The sequence below is a fragment of the Colossoma macropomum genome, unplaced genomic scaffold (assembly GCF_904425465.1).
Source record: "Colossoma macropomum unplaced genomic scaffold, Colossoma_macropomum, whole genome shotgun sequence".
Lineage (NCBI taxonomy): Eukaryota > Metazoa > Chordata > Actinopteri > Characiformes > Serrasalmidae > Colossoma > Colossoma macropomum.
Genome location: NW_023494803.1, coordinates 22,553,455 through 22,575,233, shown reverse-complemented (window position 1 = coordinate 22,575,233; position 21,779 = coordinate 22,553,455). Strand labels below are relative to the sequence as shown.

The 21,779-nt window shown below is 39.1% G+C and overlaps 1 protein-coding gene across 8 annotated transcripts in view; it reads left to right on the top strand.

Annotated features, from left to right (window-relative positions):
* Nucleotides 1-21,308, top strand: part of dnmt3ab (DNA (cytosine-5-)-methyltransferase 3 alpha b) — a 56,864-nt gene extending 35,556 nt beyond the window's left edge. For 7 of the 8 annotated variants that reach the window (XM_036592611.1, XM_036592612.1, XM_036592609.1 and 4 more), the window contains 17 exons: nt 1,166-1,507; nt 4,017-4,175; nt 4,306-4,413; nt 4,927-5,083; nt 5,494-5,643; nt 5,851-5,895; nt 7,035-7,114; nt 7,454-7,566; nt 10,097-10,280; nt 10,969-11,053; nt 11,526-11,671; nt 13,585-13,675; nt 13,958-14,106; nt 14,977-15,062; nt 15,243-15,312; nt 15,428-15,546; nt 18,106-21,308. In XM_036592611.1, coding sequence (XP_036448504.1) covers nt 1,166-1,507; nt 4,017-4,175; nt 4,306-4,413; nt 4,927-5,083; nt 5,494-5,643; nt 5,851-5,895; nt 7,035-7,114; nt 7,454-7,566; nt 10,097-10,280; nt 10,969-11,053; nt 11,526-11,671; nt 13,585-13,675; nt 13,958-14,106; nt 14,977-15,062; nt 15,243-15,312; nt 15,428-15,546; nt 18,106-18,247 — 2,226 coding nt within the window. In that variant the 3' untranslated portion in view covers nt 18,248-21,308. The remainder of the gene's footprint in view (nt 1-1,165; nt 1,508-4,016; nt 4,176-4,305; nt 4,414-4,926; nt 5,084-5,493; nt 5,644-5,850; nt 5,896-7,034; nt 7,115-7,453; nt 7,567-10,096; nt 10,281-10,968; nt 11,054-11,525; nt 11,672-13,584; nt 13,676-13,957; nt 14,107-14,976; nt 15,063-15,242; nt 15,313-15,427; nt 15,547-18,105) is intronic. The other variant, XM_036592610.1, reaches the window with a different exon arrangement.
* The last annotated feature ends 471 nt before the right edge of the window (nt 21,309-21,779 follow it).

The window sequence follows — 21,779 nt, the reverse complement described above, 5'->3', positions numbered from 1 at the left end:
ATTTGGCTGAGATAAAGGCTTAGACTGCAAATTATTTTCTGATGCATTCATGTATGTCTGTTCTGCTCCAAAAGTGCAGTAAAGTAACTTCAGGCTAAGGTGGTATGAGGCATGCAGTGCAAACACACTTACAGATGCACAGACAAAGACACTCTCATAAACTCAATAACTCACTGCCTCTGTTGAGTGGCTGCCAGAGTCAAACAGTATAGAACATATGGCTTAGTGCTTTGAACCAGCCATTGAAGCTATAGATATTTATAAACTACAGTGGAGCTCAATGATTGGAGGCCACATGTTTCTATTCCACATCATCACCCCTTCCCTCTCTCACACACATACACTCAGTGCTCCTGGGCTCCGCTCCCTCTTGTGGGCCTGTGCGAGTGTGGATATGTAGTGAGTGAGCAAGTGAGAGAGAGGGAGAGAGAGAGAAAGAGAGAGATACAAAAAACAGAAAAGTTTTTAAGGGGACGGTCACAGTCTTTTTTCCCTTCTCCCTACGTACTGGTCTCGGCCAGGTTCACGTGTGTTGAGTGAAATCTGAGACGGAGTTGGACGCCAGCAGTAGAGGGAGTACAGCTGTGAAAGAGATTCACGTGTGAGTGAGTGAGTGAGCTAGAGAGAGAGAGAGAGAGAGAGAGAGACAGAGAGAGTGAGAGTGAGAGAGAGAGTGAGAGTGAGAGAGGTTGCAGAATGTGTGCAGCTGTTGGGGATTTTCTGTGAGCAGCTTAAGTCACGGCTTGGCCCGTGTCCTCTGTTGTTGACCTAATGGCTTAGAGTCAGGTTCGGCAAACTCAATGAACTCTGCAGCGTGCTGTTCTCCGTGCACCTCAGCCACAGCGGAAAAACTCGCAGCTTCAAAGTTGCCGCGAACGCCTTTCACTTTACAGGAGCATGGAGCGCTATTTCCACAATTTTTTAATGCTTCTTTGACCCTCCTCACTCCTTGAATGGGAGTTGCTGACTCTTTATCAAGAGGGACTGGAAATATTTACTTTGGAACATGGGATTACCGTACTGTAAACAAAGTGAATAATTATCTTTGCTGAAGTCCTGGAGCTGCGCCGTTTTCAGGAAGTTGTGAGTCCGCTCCCTCTAACTGTGCTTCACCACTACTCTCTTTCTCTCTCTCTCTTCTCTCTCTACTTTTCCTGTCCCATAGGCGGAGAAAAAGGCCAAGCAGGTTTCCGGGATGAACTCGATGGAGGAGCACGGAGAGGTGGAGGCCGAGCCTCAGAAAGCCAGCGGCACCATCAGCAGTCCACTGACCCCTGCACCACCACAACAACAGCAACAACTAGCCCAGCCTCAGGCTCTTCCCAAAGCCCAACCTCAACCACAACCACAACCCCCTCCTCAGCAGCAACCTCCACCTCAGCAGCAACAACAACAGCAGCCTACGGATCCTGCTTCCCCAACAGTGGCCACTACCCCAGAGCCAGTGCCTATAGGGGATGGAGACAAGACTTCTCCCAAGTGCTCTGACACAGAGGCCGAGTATGAGGTACTGATAGAAAAGGGCATCACATATCTAATTGTGGTGATACTTATAATATTGACAGAACTCATCATGTATTGCTAGCAAACGTTACAGCCAAAACAAGGTTTTATTATAATATTTATTTATTGCTTTAAAAAGAGACCTCGCAAGGACAGCAGCATACACAATGTGGTTGCACACAGACCACAAAGATAATGATAAAGATAGTGATAAAAACTATATAATGATGTAAACAATAGCAGCAGTGCTAACCTGACATCACTTTAGCTTGAGATTCCTAAATTGAAACTAATAGACCACCTCTATCCAGCTGAGTCATGGTGTGCTTTTTAAGATAAATTAGCCTGCCTGACAAATATCTGCCTTGGTTCTGCTTGACAATGCAACTGAGAAAGTATAGCTAGTAGAGCTTCTGTTTTGTCATATATGGAAGGCTTTTGGGAGTTTTCGTGCTCTGTGTCATATTTATGGAGGTAGACAAATTCAGTAGCTGTGTAGAAGGGATGGTATTTTGTGCAAAGCAACACAATAATCTAAATTACTTCAAACAACAGGACTCATCTTGATCAAACTTCTCAGAGTAAGAATGCTGATCTGAGATCAGTTTATACCCTTTACATAATGCTGAATAGGACAACATTGACTAATCTTGATCCTGATCAGCATTCTTACTCTATGGTGCTTCATAAATATGGGTCAATATCTAAAACAAATGAAGGAGCATGTGCCCCCTTAGCTGGAATGACACCTCTATTTACCGACATGCAAAAATAACAGTCTTGTTGGTATTGTGGTAATGTAGAAATAATTAGAAAGTGAAGCATGACTGTGAACTGCAGTGTCTAATTTTGGAATAGAATGTAACGGCTGTGATCGGTCTGTCAGTGCTTAATGTGATGGATTAGAGTGGTGACTTGTGTTGTCGCCACAATCTCTTGACATATGGCTTTCTGTTATGTGTTTTTTTTATTTAATAGAAATCAGAAACAGCCCTGTTAGATGTTATAAGGTGTTGGAGCTCTTGTGAGGAAAACAGTGGAGCACTTAGCATTACATTAAAGTAGGGGTGGGAATCTCTAGGCACCTCTCGATTCGATTACGATTCAGAGGGCTGCGATGCGAATATAAAACGATTATCAGTGTATCTTGATGCATCTTTTTTTTCTATACAAGATTTCTATTTTCTCACTGTGTGAGGACTTTGTACTTTTAAAGCAAAGTATTTGTAATAATCCATAATGAATTTACTTCCTATATCTTTTATTAATAAAACAAATGGAAGTGATGTGGTAAGTGAACTAGAAGGCTCTCATTCACTGCTCTTGTTTGGCGCACATGAGACTCAGGCTGCCACTCATCTGTGATAAAATGCGCTGTTACGGTGAAATAAGATCCAGTGGTAATGGGTGTCCACGCAGCACATGTTACATCCGTCCTACCCGTTTTCTTTAGTGATTTTTTAACTTCGGTTTTGGTCTCGTTGTAGAGAGCGGGGGTTGCTGTATCAGTAAAATATCTTCGAGATGGGACGTGTGCAACATAGCCTGAAAGCCCTGGTTCTCAATGACTGAGAACTGGCGTGCAGACTGCAGGTCACATAGCAACGCAGTCTCGCCAAGCTAGTAGCTAACGAAAAGGCAAAGAGAGAGATTTAAGATGAACATTTGGAAATGAATGGACTTTATAAGCACTGCAGTTGGTTTCCTGATGCGTTAAATCTGCAACGAGAGACTGTCAAACACTAAAAAGTTGCGAAGCTGAAGTCAGCTTCTCTTTCGAATTGTCCCGTTCCACCTTAAATGGTGCCGCATTTACATTCGGTGCCTCAGTCAGAATTTAACAGGAAATTTGGAACAAGATGCTGGCGAATGAGAAGCGACTTCAGCCTCGTAAAACAGTCGAACGTTGAGAGACTTTTTACAAGAAACTATTGAACTTTTGAAAAAAAGTTTTCTGGCGGAGATGAGAGGAAAGCGGCTATAGCTAAAGCTTAAAGCAGAGCGAAGTAAATCTGCGTTTTCGTTTATATTTTTAGCCTATACTAGGACATTATCACATACTGAGACATATTGAACATAAACTGTTGTGGCTCCCAAGGTGGTTTGATTTTTGTTGAAAGGACAAAATGGCTCTTCTTAACATCTGGGTTGTTGAATCTTGAGCTCACCTAGCTTTTAATGCAGAGGCTGCCGGTCAGATTTCTCGCTCATCCATTTGTGTTTTTGTTATGTGCCATCACAGAGTTTCCGGGCGCTGCACTTCCACACTTCCAAGTTCCGCCTTTTGCGTTCCATCAACATTATGTTGATATATAAATTAAAATTTAGAAAATCGATTTTTGACATTTGTGAATCGATTCAGAATCATTCACGTCCACGTCGCGATGCATCTAAGAATCGATTTTTCACCCCACCCCTACATTAAACACAATGCTAAAGCACAGCCCAGCTGTGTAGAACACTGTGAGATTGTGTGTATGGACTATATCTTAAGATCTGTTCACTTGCTGCAGGATGGTCGAGGCTTTGGAATTGGCGAGCTGGTTTGGGGGAAACTGCGTGGCTTCTCTTGGTGGCCTGGACGCATTGTCTCCTGGTGGATGACAGGACGAAGCCGAGCTGCTGAGGGAACAAGATGGGTCAAGTGGTTTGGCGACAGCAAGTTCTCCGTGGTAGGTTTTTCCAAAAACATTGCAAGATTTGTATTCAAATTGTGTTGGTTACTGATATTTTATGAATATGTAAAAGGTAAATGTATTTCTCTGATTTAATTTAGTGCTGTAACTGTCACTTCCCCTCCAGGTCTGTGTTGAGAAACTATTGCCTTTGAGTTCCTTCCACAATGCCTTTCACCAGCCAACTTACAACAAACAGCCAATGTACAAGAAAGCCATCTACGAGGTGCTACAGGTATGGCTGTAAACTCCAAGTAAATACAGAATCATAAGTGAGACCTTATTTAGCGGTTTTTATTGTTGATTGCTGCCAGCTGTCCACTGAAAATTTGTTATTTACATTTACACATTTTGCAGACTTACAGTTTGATCATGTTATAGATGTAGGTGAATGTAGTGTTAGGAGTCTTGTCCAAGGACACTTATTGGTGTAGCATGGTGTGCTTGCCCAGATGGAGAATTAAATGCCAGTCTGCTGTGTAGAGGGCAGCGGTATTACGCTCTATACTACACCAACTGCTTCAAATTTTATCCCTGAAGGGCCACTGTGGCTGCAGGTTCTCATTCCGCTCTGAAGACTCAGACCAACTGATTTATTGAGTGGAATCACATGTGCTCCTGCTTGTTTGAAATTAAAACCTGCAGCCACCACACTTTGCAGATTAGACACCCCTCTGCTAGATCACATGGGACACTTTTTTTTCAAACTGTACCAGACTCACCAATGTTGCTAATTGTGGCTTCACAGGTAGCCAGCAGTAGAGCAGGAAAAGTGTTCCTCACGTGCCCTGAGAGTGACGACACTGACACCTCTAAGTCGGTGGACATGCAGAACAAGCAGATGATTGAGTGGGCCATGACAGGATTCCAACCCACTGGCCCCAAGGGCCTAGAGCCACCTGAAGGTAAAGACAACAACCACCTTCTCTTTTTTAAATGGATTATGGGAACCATGTGGTGAAAACACATGTCTGTACAAGTGAAAAACATACCTGTGGAAATGAAGTCACCTTGCCTGACAAAGGGAATTTAATAACCCTAAGCATGGTTGGTTTTGTCATGGTTTCTGTAACACAGTTGAATTAATTTAGGGATCTTCATAGTTGGTGGCTTTTCTTTTGTCTGCTTTTTTTGATGTACACGCTAATGAAAAGGTTTACACTGAAAGCCTGTGTACACACCGGCTTTCCTAGAAATAAGCGCCCCTGGTTTAAAGCCATTACTCAGTGACAGACTGATTCATAGACTAATCTGTAGTTCAGCATATGATCCTTTAGCCTATTTTGTCTGATTTTGCTGACTGGGCCTTTCTCAGAGGAGCGCAACCCATATAAGGAAGTGTACCCTGAGATGTGGGTGGAGCCCGAAGCTGCAGCCTACATGCCCCCGCCCGCAAAAAAGCCCCGCAAAAGCACGAGCGCAGAGAAACCCAAGGTCAAAGACATCGTTGACGAGAGAACTCGAGGTGAGACACCACTCTCACTGAGCCACACAGGGTCAAGGAGTTCACTGAGTTCACACCTACATAAACACTAACACTCTTTTCTAATCAGGATTATCAGCTTCATCTGCTAAGCTCTCCAGGGTAAACACTACATGCTAAACGTCATATGGGGAATTACAGGAAGAGTCAGCTAGCCCTAATCACCTTCTTGTCTAATTTTTTTTTCAGAGAGGCTTGTCTACGAAGTGCGACAGAAGTGCAGGAACATCGAAGGTATTTACAATAGTCTCCACTTGTAATGAGTAGGGATGCATTGATACCGATACCGATACGGTCACTGGACCGAGGGTCTGCTCACACAGAGGCACTGACTACATCTTGATTGGACACAAAGTCGTTGATCACTTTAAACATTCTGCCTTGGTATTTTCCCACTGGGAATATACTGTGCGATTTTAGCTTGTTACTGAACACTCACAAACACAGCCACAAACATAGCCACAACCACTTCTCTAATACGGGCAGAGACACATAGTCCCGCTAAGCAGATGCGGGACAAAGTTGACATTTGCTAACAAAGTTTGTGTATGCGACTTTACTCTGTTTGACTGAATATAATCGCAAGGCATAAACGTTAATATGGTGATTTTTTAAAACTGTCTTTGTGAAATAGGCTGTAGAGAATATTGTCCTACCTTGTATATTTCAGTGCACAGTGTGGTTAGCCGAGCAACATGTTTGTTACAGTTGTATTAAAGTGTGTTATTTTGAATGAAACTATAGCTTTATTTGAAATTGTCCGTAGGCAGAGCTGTTTGTAGAGGCTGCATCTCACATAGCATGGACTGAGCGTTTTTGCAGTGTGAGTCATCCAAACAGCATTTCTAAAATCATACACTGTATGTCTGGCTTAGGAGGACATTCAACTACAGCTTAACCAGCTAAAAAGACTTAACAACTGGAAACATGAGCTTCTCGGATGCATTTGCCTCAGATGTCATTCCTGCTGTCACTGTGCTACGTAGACTGTTGTTGAAAGAGACAGATGAGGGTTATAACCATAAAACGTAACCTACTTAATTTAAAGCTGTACACAAGTGCTTTTCTGATGTGGAACAAAATCATCTTTTCTCCACTGCGTCAATCGATTGCTACACGATCCAAGGTAAATAATGTGGCATAGCTATCTAATACATGTCATTTAAAATCAGCGGGATTTTAATGATGCAACTGTTACATTGCACCCATTTACACGGTATCAGACTTGATGCGAGTACTGAAAAATATGTACTTGTATTCATACTTGGCCTGAAAAAAATGGTATTGATGCATCCCTAGTAATGAGTCTTGTTATTAGTGTCCCATGAACATGTGAGTCTCACTGACCCTGATTTCTGCCTGTTTTCCTGTAGACATCTGCATCTCTTGTGGAACACTGAATGTTTCCCTTGAGCACCCACTTTTCATTGGAGGAATGTGCCAAAGCTGTAAGGTACTTGTGAGCCCAGTATAGATTGATTGACTCTATGAATTAATTTTTTAAAATTCAGTGTGGCTATCATCAAACTATTTCACATTGGGTTGCTTATGTTTCATCAAATTTTAGCTAGTGCATCTAGAATGTTTTGTACGGTAGCATGCAGACGAAATCACTGTCCACGAAACAAACAGTTGATATGGAACTGTTTATGACATGATTATATCACATAAACACTTTTGCTTTTATGGTCATGTAATAAACCAGGCAACTGGCCATAAGTTTGTGAATCATCTGAGCGTTCTCCTACCAGCATGAGCTTTTTCACTAGAACAGAATGGCGCTGTGTTACAGAACTGCTTCCTTGAATGTGCGTACCAGTATGATGACGACGGTTACCAGTCCTACTGCACTATCTGCTGTGGAGGGAGGGAGGTCCTCATGTGTGGAAACAACAACTGCTGCAGGTACAACATCATCCACTGCTAAATTCATGTTAAAATTCATGTTGTAGTCTGGTGAAAATTCAGATTGGCACAGTTTATCCCACATTTTGACCCCAAATGGGTCTAAAATGTGCAAGCTAACAAGTAACAAAAACGTGGGTCCTTGAATTAGCAGCCTGCAGACTGCCTGCCTTCATGATCATGCCAAGCTAAGTAATCTCAAATTGCCTTAGGCAAGCAAATTGTTTAAACCCATGTATCTCTGCAGTAACTGTTTTTGCCAGTGAAAAACTGTGTAACATTAGAATAAATACAAAAATATATAAATACAGTAAAAAGTAACCAGATTTCCAGAAAGTAAGTTTGGCTCCAGATTTATCCTCAGAACTCCCAGCCATAGCATGTTTTTATTAAATTCCATCACCAGCACACTTGATTAAATGTAATGAATCTGTTAGTGAAAACAGTTATTAGGTGGTAACTGCAAACAGTACCAGGCTGCCATGAAAATAAGGTTGGAAATAGTTAAATGAACGCATTGACAATAATGTGAATTATTGTAATGTAAATGTTGTTCTGAGCAAGTAAAAGCTTACTGACCAAAAAAAAACTTTTTAAATATAATTTTAACAGGTTCCTAAAACTTTGGATAGTGCTGTATGTGCACAGGCTCAGGAAAGCTTGGGCAAGCTCAGCATGTGCCAACAATACATATGAAATTAACTTCAGATTTTCTAAGGCTGTAGCTTATCACACAAACTAGGGTGCAGGGTTTAAAAGGCACAGTGAAATAATGGGGCCGTCAGCAAGATTGAGACAAAACAGAAATGTAATTTAAGTTATGGAAGAGACGGCAATGTTAATATATATTAAAAAAAAAGTTTTTTTCCCGCACCAAAACATTCTATGGGGGTGCTATTTCACTCCAGCTGAAAAAATAGAGTTTGTGAAACAGTAACACAGACCACACTGGTATATTTTGCACTGCATCTTCTCTGGTCCTGAACACTTCAAACAGTGTTTTTCTTGTGTTAAACAGTCTTTAAGCATATATGTGAGGGTTGTGCCTCGCTGTAGCTGCGTTGTCTGCTGCCATTGTTAACAACGTCTCTTAACAAGCAAATAATTTATGCCTGATTTTAAAAGGTAAAAATGGAGGAAAATCGATGCAAAAAAGCTACTGCAGCGAACTGCTTAAAAATTAGTAAATCAAGTGGAATATGTAAATATGCCACACATATAATGTCTCCACCCATTTTTGTGCGATCCCCCCACATTTTTACGCAATCCTCCCTCAAATAGATATGCATAAGGAAGAAAAGTGCCTTTTGCATTTTTCCACACTTCTGCTTTTATGGTCATGTAATAAAACACGCATGAGGAAGAAAAGTACATTTTGCATTTTTCCACATTTTTCCACACAGCCCATATGTTTAGATTCATGCAGATGTCAGAATGTGTCAGATTTGTGTCGTAAAAAATGTGCAAAAGGGTTAGTACATCAGGCTAGTGTTAGGCAGCTTAAATTCTTATTTATGTATGAGTTATAACCATTATACTGGTATGCCACTATTACCGGATCTTTTAAAAGTAAAATGAAAGCAGATCCTCACCTCTCACTGTTTAGTCAGTTGCATTTGAAGCAGTCCACTTTGTTTTTCAAGGCAGCATACATATAGGAATGGACAGTTTTTTGGAGTTACCCTTGGCCTAACATGAACACCAGACCAATTGCCATGCTTTCTCTCATACTGCATGAGAAGGTGCCTGACTTGGTCAGCTGTGTGCAAGAAGCCACTGACAGATGCATACTGAAGCGTGAATGACTGTAAGAGTTTCTAAATTCCAGCAATGTCTGGCAGTCAGAGGCACAGGTATATGGGAACGCTTGGGAGAAATTCAACAAAGCTGAAATGGATCTTATTCAAAATTACAGTTCCAACTTTAATGGTGCAACAGTGACATTCATGTGCCCCCTTTTAAGGTGAAACATAAATTTTGAACAGACCTATACAAATTATGATGAAAAATTTGTTGATTATGATAAATATTATGATAAATGTGAGACATTTAGCACCATTTTGCTGGCCTCACAAGGCTAATATTATAAAGTTTTTATGAATTTGATATTAATTTTTATCAGGCCCTCGGTATGACATACTATTATCTATATAAATGGACCAAAATATTTTGCATAGTTAAGCTCTTCTTTTGCCTAAACATGTCTTAGCTGATTGACATTTTGAGGAAAATTATGCAAATTAGGTGTTTCACAAATCGATTACATTAAATGACCAGTTTAAAGGCATTTTGTACTGGTTTGAGTATGATCCAGTGGATTAAATATATAATTCTGTTTCCTTTTTTTTAAATCATGTGTTGTAGAATATCTTGCTTTTTATAAAGTAGTTAATACAAAACATTTGATATTAACATTAAGCTACTAACGCAGTGCTGCTGTTATAATGGATACTGCAAGTCCACTACAATGTGTCCTAGACTAAATAGCTTTGTCAGTATGTATTAGCTTAGATGACTGTGCTGTGTGCAGGTGTTTCTGTGTGGAGTGTGTGGATCTGCTGGTGGGGCCAGGGGCAGCGCAGGCAGCTATAAAAGAGGACCCGTGGAACTGCTACATGTGTGGCCAGAAGCCCCAGTACGGACTGCTGGAGCGCCGGGCCGATTGGCCCAGCCGCCTGCAGCACTTCTTTGCCAACAACCATGACCAAGACTTTGTAAGTGGCGCATGGCCAACAACACAAGCTTTCACATTAAAAATGTATCATGGTAATTGCTAAGGACCATTACAGCACAGCTTTCTGCGTTGTCTTTGGTAGAAAATGTGGCATTTAATAAATTACACACAAATCCATGACAAGGGGGTCCCTGAGAACTGTATTATGTAATATGGTAGCTTCTCAATATTTGGACAGTGTGAAAAAGTAGGAGTGTGTTGGGATGACAGCCAGTGAGTGAGAAGAAATGCCGAATAGTTGTCAGTTCATGGCACGCAGCGCATTAGAAGGCAAGCCTAAACAACATACTGTCTTGGCAAACAAGAACCTCTGCTAACAGGATTAACATGTGGTGGCTGGAGTACCACCCATGAGGTTAAGGGAACACTTCTTTATGGACCTTTAGGGAATGTTTTAAGGTCTGCCTGCACTGCAGTGGTGTAGGCTGGACTATTCAATGGTGTATTTTACATTATCACAAATTTATGGTTAAAAAAAGCTGACCACTTCGCCTTTACCAGTGTAGACACTTAACAATGGAGCCTTGTCATTGAAGTGGCTTACTTTGCAGGGCTCTTTTATTACGTTCAGTAAATATGTACAAACAGGTGCTCTTTCATTACTGACTTCTGTCTCTCTCTCTGTCTGTCTCTCCCCTGTCTTTTGCTCTCACTCTGTTTTCTCTCAGGAACCTCCAAAGCTATATCCTCCAGTTTTGGCAGAGAAGAGAAAACCCATTCGTGTCCTATCGCTCTTTGACGGCATCGCCACAGGTTAGAAGAATCCCCACCCTCTTGTTTTCATGCTCTCAGCAAAAATGTCTTCGCAGAACTGATCACATTACAGCCATTCAAGCTTTTAGAGCTCAGTGTAAATGGAATATGGAGGTTGCCCATTGACAGGACTGTTAAGGTTCACATTTTATTGCATTTTTCCAAAGGATCATGTTCAGCATTAGGAAACAATATACGTAAGGAATGGGTTTCTCACAGTATGGTTCTTATAGTCTGATGACATGTGTTACTTGTCCTTAAAGTCATTATGACATCTACACACAGAAGTGCTTCATTTAATACGATTGGGCTCTGCTTTACATGTAAAACTACCCTGACAAACATGTGACAAGATATACTATAAAACACCCTAGGTATTACTGTAATGCTACCAGTCACCTCAATGGTTTTGGGAAGCTGTGCTCTCAAAGTATACATATATGTTTACATGCACATGGGTGTGTCTGTGTAGGGCTGCTGGTGCTGAAGGAATTGGGCATTCAGGTGGAGCGCTATGTGGCATCTGAGGTGTGTGAGGATTCCATCACTGTGGGTATTGTGAGACATCACGGGCGCATCATGTATGTTGGCGACGTGAGGAATGTCACGCACAAACATGTAAGTTAACTTGCTGGATATTCACTTCTGAATCAACTGAGTGGCTCTACTGTATATGGTTGTCGTCATTTCAAAATCTCACAACTCTGTTTTTTTTTGTCCTTTTGTTTGATTGTTTTTTTTTACACTGTTTGAAAATACTGGTCGCCCTTTTTGATTCTTCAAATGTTTAGGGATGGTTTGAACAATAGAAATGGTCCAAAATTACTTGCAATATAATCTCACAATATAATATACAATATATCGTTACATTAACATACATTACATAAAAGTTATTTTAATATATGTTACTATAAGGTTTTTCTGTCTTACCATTTTGGAAATGTAGGGTTTTGATACAGCAACAATATGCAAGTACATTTTTTGTAGTGCTGCAAGTATCAAATCATTTATTTTTTTATATTCTGTCAAATATTATCTTTTGTATTCTCTAAGAAAATTGATTCCCCTCAATAATTGAATGAAAGCCAAACTTAATCAAACTTTTGCATGATATGGTATGTGGATGGCATGGAATGTGGACCTTTTGCAGATGCGTTACATATGTCTTACAAGGCCTGTAACAAGAGTCCTGTTATTTGGATAATTATTTGAAAAATAACCTTGGTAGATGGTTAAACATTTTTATTTGGGTTGGGGGGGTTGGTTATAGTATGTTGTCATTTTTAATTTGGCCACAAAACTGTAATTAATCTAGTAAGAATGAGCAAAATTGCAAATGACTCATTAAGCCTAATGATTGAAAACTGAAATGTTTCACTTTTTCCCTAGACCAAAGTCATTTTTTGGTCTGAAATCTGACGCTATGGTGTGAGGATGTCCTAAAACCTTTTTGTACAGACATGATATAATGATATCCGCACACAGCGAGTTCAACCAGTTATTGTTTACATGTGGGAATATTAGTTCAGCACACAGCGAGTTCAGCCAGTTACGTTTACATATAGGAATACTGCTGTCTTGCTATGGTTTGCATGAAATAAATCAATTATTATTTTAACTGACAGTAAATGAGCTTTTACTGTCACAGGGGGATGTTAATATGCTAACTTGATTGTATGTCACTGGGCACAGGCCTGTGTCTTACATATGCCTTGTACTTAGTGTAGTGATCAATGCCCTAGTTCTATTTGGGGGTAACGGGTTCAGTTCCCTGCTCTGGTAGAGATGCAAGCATTTTAGCCTGCTCCTAAAAGAAAGACCCCTAACACTGCATTAATTTTTATCTGAAACATAATTAGACGGCCTTTCTGACTGTCTCTGTAAGCATGTGCCATATACTGAAAAAATTTAAATTCATTCACGTTCATTCACTTTTAACCACCAATCTTTTTACCATCTTCCTGAAAAATGCAATTTCAGATTGTACATGATCATGGTTTTAAACTGCTCAAACACTGCTTTCTACTAGAGTACTCACCAAACTCCAGCCATGGTGGTCTTAATGCCCAGTGCAGTTTTCGTACTACTCAGGGGAGCTTGCTTGCCAGCACACTTTTTCATTTGTTCTCAGTGATAAATACAGCTATAACTAAGAGCATGCTAGCTAGCCTGTGTGTGTAAACTGTGGGTAATTAAATGTCAGCAGCACCAAAGGAAATGACTAGATATTGTGACTAACCTGCTCCAAAAAGGCTTGTTATTGTCATAATGTACAGACCTGGCAACTGCATGTGTGTGCTACTGGTGACTAGCTAGCATTTACCTAGATAAACAAACTTTGTTTCCCCACTTAACAAAGAAAGAGTGTGATTAGAGTATTGGTTATTGAAATGTCTATACCATTTTTTAATATTTGATTTATTGATTTACTGCCCCCCCCTCTCTCTCTGTCTCTTTGTCTCTCTCTCTCTCTCTCTCTCTCTCTCTGTCTCTGTCTCTCTGTCTCTGTCTCTCGCTTTCTTTTTCCACAGATACAAGAGTGGGGGCCTTTTGATCTTGTCATAGGTGGAAGCCCTTGTAATGATCTGTCCATAGTTAATCCAGCACGGAAAGGTCTCTATGGTAAAATGTGATTGCATGCAAAATTGCCTGCAGTGTTTATTTTATTTTCGTTTTTTTCCTGTTTATTTATTATTATTATTATTATTATTAGTAGTAGTAGTAGTAGTATTAGCTCGTTACTAGTTTGGCATGTTGCTAGTTTGTACTTTGATGTGGGTCATGACTTTGCACTGCACTGTAAGATGCCATTGTTTGTATTAAGGGATATGACTGTGTGCACTCTTTTTTTATCTCTCCCTCACTTTCTCTTTTGCACACACACACATTCTCAATCACACTCAGAGGGCACTGGTCGGCTGTTCTTTGAGTTTTACCGGCTTTTACATGAAGCTCGTCCTAAAGAAGGAGATGAGAGGCCGTTCTTTTGGCTTTTTGAGAATGTAGTGGCCATGGGCGTCAGTGACAAGAGGGACATCTCTCGCTTTTTAGAGGTGTGTTTTCATTTTCCTTATATTTACAGAAGCACAGATTGGTGACTGTGGATTAACCTCACATTTGCTCACACAAGTGTAATAGTTACTGGTGTTTTGGGAAATGTATTCTGTGATAGAGGAATTGTATGAAGTGTATGCTAACAACCTATGGTCTAATGATGTTTTGCTGCCATCAAGTGGTAGACTTATAGACCTACTACCTAGTGTTAACTCAGGACTAACAAGACAAAAAGAATCAAACATAGGCCTGTATTCATAAAGCTTTTCAGAGTATATTTGGTGATCTGGGATCTGTTTCTGTCAGCAAGATCATGCTAAATAAGAAAGCAGGCTGATTCTAGGTCAGCGCTTCTACCCTGAAGAGCTTTTTAAATACAGGCCCTAGTCCTGTCTTTCAGCTTACAAGACCAGATAAAATTGTGTTTTTAAGTTCTGAATCCGGTGTTTTTGCCTTATTTTGTGCCCTTAAATGTGCACCAGTACTGCTTGATCATATCACTGAATCAGAAAAAATACATTACTAGTTAAGAAGTTAAGAACACCAGTATATCTAGTGTCAAATGATTTATACAAAGAGAAGAAGTGCTTGGCATTGGCATTAGCCATGAAAGGGTGATATTAATTTATGGCTAACTGTTAGCTTCTTGGGTGGTTTTTCCTGTGATACTCTGCCCTAGGCCTTTAAATCAAAAATTTGATTTACATTAACAGACTTACCAGCAAGGCCATTGCTAGATGATACATAATTGAAAACTTTGAACATTTTCTGTTAACTTTAAGATGATACTGAGTGTACAGTGCCTTGTCAAACTTGTCAAAGCTTATTAACGTAATGTCTATTGACATGCTGTTCATTTCTCCAAACAGTGCAACCCTGTGATGATAGATGCCAAGGAAGTGTCTGCTGCACATCGTGCCCGCTACTTCTGGGGTAACCTTCCTGGCATGAACAGGTTGGTTTGAGAATGATGAGGGAGGCAACTCAAACCTATCCCTCCTTTCGTCCTGCATGGTACCTTAACATAATTCATAAATTTTATTCACTAGAAAATAGAGTGCATCTCTCTCACTGTGTCTCTCTTTTTCTCTGTTTCTCTTTCTTTATGTCACGTTTATGTTTTTTCTCATTGTAGGCCGCTGACTGCCATGAACTCTGACAAACTGGATCTTCAAGACTGTCTGGAACACGGCAGGACTGCTAAGGTAAAACTGCCACTCAAATATACTAAGACTGATTTTGCAATATAGTGATGAAGTGACAAACTGATATATGCCACCAAAACTAAACTGCAATAAATAATTTGCCTGTGTTTTCCAGTTTGATAAATTGAGGACCATCACCACTCGGTCGAATTCCATAAAGCAGGGCAAAGACCAGCACTTCCCTGTTTACATGAATGATAAAGAGGACATCCTGTGGTGCACTGAGATGGAGAGGTATGAGACTATGTTCAAACAAAGCCTCAGCATGCTAGATAAAATGTTAGAACAGGACCTCATTTGAACAGAAATCTGAAAAATTGTCATATCGTGCACATAATGATAGATTTTTGAGCAGTTTTCTGAACGAGGCAAAGGCTTATTTTCCAGGACAGTGAATTCAATATTTCTATTTTCATGTGTTAATGGTTAGTCCTGTTTAAGGACTAGGGGCTTTAACATGTGCAGTTATTTTATGCTATTATTTTTTCTAATAAAAATCATTGCCAGTTGAGAGGCTAGAATCTGAGTAACTTAAAATTCTTTAAGGCTCACGGGCAGTTGTACCTGTGTGAAAATGTGCAGAACAGAATTTTATATGCAATATAAAAAAATGTGATATTATATATTTTTGTTTTCATGTTTTCATATTCTATCACTACAAAACCTAGCATGTATTATTCAAATACATTATACAACAACTGGGAATCTTAATGGCGTCAACTAGTCCTGACTGCTAGCTTAGCCTGCCTCAAACAAGATTGTAAAGAATGATTTTATCTTTACTTAACACAAAATGGATGTCAAGGACAGATTTTTTACCTTTTCAGGCAGAAAGGTAAGTCAAATTAAGGTATGATAACTGTAGCAGGATGTCTTCCTCAACTGATAAATCCCATGTAATTTCTGTTCCATTCTCTCAATTTCAATTTAATAAGCTTTATTAGCATGATCATATCCAGTTACAGTATTTCCAAAGCATCATCAAGAAGAAACAAGAAAAAATTGAACAAGATTTAGATTTAGAACATTACAGAGTAACACTCTCCGTTGTTATGATGATCAGAAGTTTGTTACCATAGGCTTGCTAGCAGTAATGTTAGCTATGTGCTTCTCTGCATTTTCCAGCTAATAAAATTTGTTAAAAACCTACCCCGAAATGTCTACTCTAGAGCAGTTATAGTTTTTTAAAATTATCTCCCACCTTCAAAATACATCATCAGAAGGGGGGTTTCCTTTTCTTTAAACTGGGAAATCTTACTCTCAAGGCAACTGCAGCACCACTATAGGATGGGAGGAAGCATGTTTACAAGAGATGTAGATGTAGTTAAATTTTTCATTTAGGTCAAAGAGTCTTTTTAAGTTCATTCCTGCTAAACAGTCTACAGGTGTGTAATTCTGCACTACCGCTAATAAATATCTAGTTTTATGAGAGAAAAATGAATATAACCCCGGCTGCCAAACTGTAATAAATCGAATGAAATATGTAATCAGCCACACTTCCAATATCCCCACCCATTTTTGCATAATCCTGTTTCAAATGAGTGAGGAAAACACATTTTCCAGCTACATGGAGCTAACATGTTTGCCAGTTTCATACATAACGTGTGCTTTTTTGGGCATACTGACCCTTATTCATCAAAGTTCTGAACGGTCAAATCTGATCGTAAAATGAATGCTCGCAAATTACACAGACAGTTTGTTATCAATTTCGTTTTTGACGTATCTATGCAATCAAACTCACATTGCGTAAATTTGAGTGCGATAGTTTAACAGCCTGAAAAAATGCATGATTTGTGGTTAACTATCTTATGACTCCTATCAGTATAATCTATAATAGAATAGAAAACAGCAATCATACAAATCATTTGTTCACATAGCAGTCCAATACAAAAGTGGATGTACTTATTTTACATGCACATTGATGTAAACAAATGCTACAACTATTCTATGTTCCATTTAAAGACGTTACACGTTTATTGTTCTATATTACTGACACTGCCCAAAAAAAAAATCCAAAACACAGCCATTTTATTTTTTATATTTTAGGAAAATAATCACATTACACAATCACGTCGTTCTGCAGTCTTAAAAAAATGAAGACATTTTGTTTATTTCACATTTTATTCTTTCCAGCCATCATAATTTTAACACTATAGTGTTATGAGCACAGCCACTGACTGACAAACCACTAAATTCCGGCGTTTTATTGGATCTCTCTAATCTGCGTGAATTAAGGTATGCTTCATGTACATGAGGTCCTAGTAGGCTTGTGCTTGATTTCACGCACTGAAGCTGATGACTTATTTGCGCTCAAATCTCCACTCGTTTCCACACCATAAAAATTTGTATGTTATTAAAGGCAGTCAAATCTGTGCTCTTTTTTAATGCAACCTTGATGAGTAAAGGCCAGTGTGTCTTATTTACACTTGAAACCTGGCACAAAGGCATAGCACATCTAGTTCTCACTTCACCCTAAGCAGTATGACTTTCTAACGAAATATTACTTAAGTACACATAATGAAAGTAGCATTGGCTATGAGCAAGATGCTGTGGAATTAATGACTGAGAGAAACTTTTGTAAGTTAAAAGAGACATCGCTGAGTTTGAAGAACATATTCTCGTTTACTTCCATCTAGTTTTGGCAGAAATATGAATCTTAGAAAAGTATTACTGTAAAACATGCAATTTGAGAGTTGCTGAAGCATCACTGGTGAGCACAGCAGGACTGTTTAACATAAAAAATATAGAGACGTCATTGTTGTTGTCCTTCTCTCTCTGATTTGTGGACTCCAGGGTGTTTGGCTTCCCTGTCCACTACACAGACGTGTCCAACATGAGCCGGCTGGCCAGACAGAGGCTGCTGGGCCGTTCTTGGAGCGTCCCGGTCATCCGCCACTTGTTTGCACCACTCAAAGAGTACTTCGCCTGTGTGTGAACCCCAACGCAGCGAGGAGAAGAGAAACCCAAATTGATGTATGAAATAACAAGAGCCTTGTATATTATTTACAGCATAAACATCAAAGTAGGTATTTCTTTTGTTTTCAAAAAAATATTTGACTCTTTTTTATTCTATTTAATTGTTTTTTTTTTTATTCAATTCATTTTACTTTTTAGCAGTGTTATCCAGAATTTGAACTGATTTATGTGTGCAAGCTATACTTGAGATGGGGCCTCCTATCAAGGCACTGAGAGACAAAAGTGAGAAAGTAAATGATGGAAAAGTAGTAGATCGTTCATTTCACTGGCATAAGTTACAGATAGAGTTTGGCGTTGAGTAACTGGGCTGGGTTTTTGGGCCGCTACATCGCTCACTTTTTTTCTCTTCTCCAACGACTGAGCCTTGGCGAGAGCAAAAAAAAAAAACACAACAAAAGGTGTCTTTCTCTTCAGTGTCAGGGGAGCTCTGTCTTAACCAATCCAAAACACTACATCACAAATACCTCTTTGTTTACAGTTTCTATACACTAACTGAAGGTAATAAAAGGTACTACTGTAATAGGTGACAATATGGTGCTTCAAGGTGGTGAAAAACATTGCAACTCATGTGGTGCTACTACTTCAAAACCGGATGGGGTCGCCTTTAGACCGTTAGCCAGGTTAAAAAAAAAAGTGATGCTAAACTTCAAACGAGGACTCGTCAAAGCCAGGTCTGCCACATCTCATTTTGTATTTTTTACAGTGTTTTATACAATACCTTACTGGTGCTCTATTCCAACTCCTCAGCCTTGCAGTCACTGAGGTCCGTTCCTGCGTCCATAAACACACACACACACACACACACACTCACTCGCACACAGAGTGTGCTGGCCTGCCACATGGGCCGTGATGTTTTTTTGTCATCCATACCTTGAGATCAACGGCTGTGCTGAGCTACATTTTTTCTAGCGTCACACAGGCCAGAATCATTACTGTACAACTCTCAGCATGCGCGGCGGTCGCAGGGTGGGCAGCGTCGGGTTTGCTCTTGGCCTGCTGGACCCCCCTCTATAGCCCCTCGCAGGCTATCCTCAGTCAGGTGCAAAACTTAAAAAAAGGTGCGGCTTCACAATGTTCTTCTACCTTTTTATAGCAAATTTTTTGTGCTGTGTTACCAACAATATCAAGCACTTTTGTATATGTATACTTCTTTTTATTTCCGTTGATATTTTTGAATATTTCTTCTTGACTCTTGTGAATTTTTTTAGCTTTGTTTTGTTTTGTTTTTTTTTTCTTTAGTTATGTTCTATGATGTGAAACTCTCTTTACCATTATATGAGGTAATCCTTTTTTCTGTACAGTAGGGCTGTGCCAATAGATGTGAAAAGAATGGGTTCATAGGTTAGGGGGAAGTTCACCTGTCGTTCTGTTGGTGAATTGGGCTAAATCAAAATGCCACCCTGATCTGCTACAGTGGTGCTTCGTCATAATCCACATTAAGTACTGTCTGCTCCCAGTGTCGTGCGTATATGAGCCTAAAAGTACCTTTCGCTAGATATGCCATTTGACGGATGCTTCTCTCGTGTTGTCATTAGCGATGTCTAGTCTCTCCCTATTAGTTCTGCGGTTGTTTGGATCACGTCAAAGCATGTGGCCATTTAAGGAGCATATACCTTTTAAAGGAATCTAAATTGTGTTTGCAAGGCTAAAAAACTGACTAATGTACTCTACTTAACAAGGTAGGCCTGTATTATTGGCGGCTTATGGAAATTTGTGAAGTGGTTTAGAATTATAGTAAAAGTCTATGTGCATTTAAATTATTGTACTTAGTACAGATTTGCTCATTGGCAAACTATCATACGATGTTTTACAGAAACAAATTAGATTTCTTTCTTTTATATAAGGCATTGCACTGCATACATACCTTAATCTTGCTTACTGTTCTGCAGTAACTCCTTTCTTGCATTCAGATGATATCAATGCCCATATTTTTTGTACATTTTGTACATAGAATATGTCTGTTGCTGTTTTTGACTGTTTTAAAATGACCTATGAGATGTACAAATATAATTCTTTGCTAATATATATCATGGAATCAAAAAAAAAGTCTCCAATTGCAAAGAGAGGGGTAATTGACAAAATTGCGACATGAAAAATTGACATAAGCTATAGAGCAGTGGGGTGGGAAGACTGCTGGTCTTTTGTGTTTCATATTTATATGTCGTGTGTTGAACAAGGAAAGCAAAAAGAATGAATTTGCCAAGTGATCTTAACAGTAGATGGAAAATTCCATCTTTACTGCACAGCCCTACATACAAAAAGTCTGTTTTTATTTGCGTTTAATTCTTTTATAAGTAATAAAAGGGGGATTGTAGGTGTTTCCTAAGGTGCTAAACATTTTATCTAATTGAGAAAAAACTATATTATTTGGAAGAGAAATAAACTTGTCTTGACAATGACTGTTTTTATGTTCCTTGTAGTATTGGAAAAGCACTATTATTTTACTCTCTCATATAAATATATTAACAAAGGCATTTTAACTTTGTACTTGAAAAAAATGATAATGAAAAGATTCTTATATTGTTTTAGAATAGACATTGCTGTAGTTGGTGCTTATCTGTGGGAAAATCATGTACTCATATTAGGAAGTAAGAAAAAAAATTGTAATAACTTTTGCTGTTAACATGTACTTGCTTAATATCCAGGCAGCATTGCTTTTAAGTCCTACATTCCATGCCATATATCCAGCCCTCCATCTTTTGTTCCTTTTGTTTTGTTTTTTTTTTAGATCATTTTTATTTTATATATTTTTTGGCTACTGTGGCCTATTTGTTTGCTCTCGTAACAGGTTCTCTATATATATCTCAGTGACACTGTTGATTTTGTGTGACCTCTTCTGTGTCATAACTGTTTTCAAGCCTTCTCCTTTCGAGATCAGCTCATACAGCAGATGTAGCAGTCATTTTCCACCTCTCCTCCCTCTCTCTTTTGTTATGTGCCCAGAACGAAGAAAAAAGGCTCCTTATGTACTTGTGCTGGAGAACACTTGAATAAATGTATTGTTTTTTGTGCAAAAACGAGACAGCTGTTATTTTTCACCTGTTTTCTTGCTTCTGGTGAGTACATTTCAAACTTAAAATGAATCTTTTAAAAACTATCCAAGTTTATTTATGAGGATTCTGTTGTTTAAATTTATGAAGGTTCTTTTTTTTAGATTTCAGTGTCAAAACACACAAACTCATATCAGGTTCCATAATTCTCTATACAAATGAATTATCTAATAATCTAATTAATTATTTATCAATCAAGCACAGCAGTGTTCTCACTATAAGTGGTATAAACTGTTGCACAGGGGCCCAGAGTACATTATTATTATTATTATCTTTATTTTTTGTCAGGGAGTCCAGAGATTTGTTAAAATTAATTATTGTTCTATTTTTACATACAAAAGAATATGATTACTAAGGGTGCCTACAGTTATAAAACAGGGCCCATATCCTGAAAAACTGAAAAAAAGAATCCTTGCTTTTTAAAATAAAAGACTTTGATGT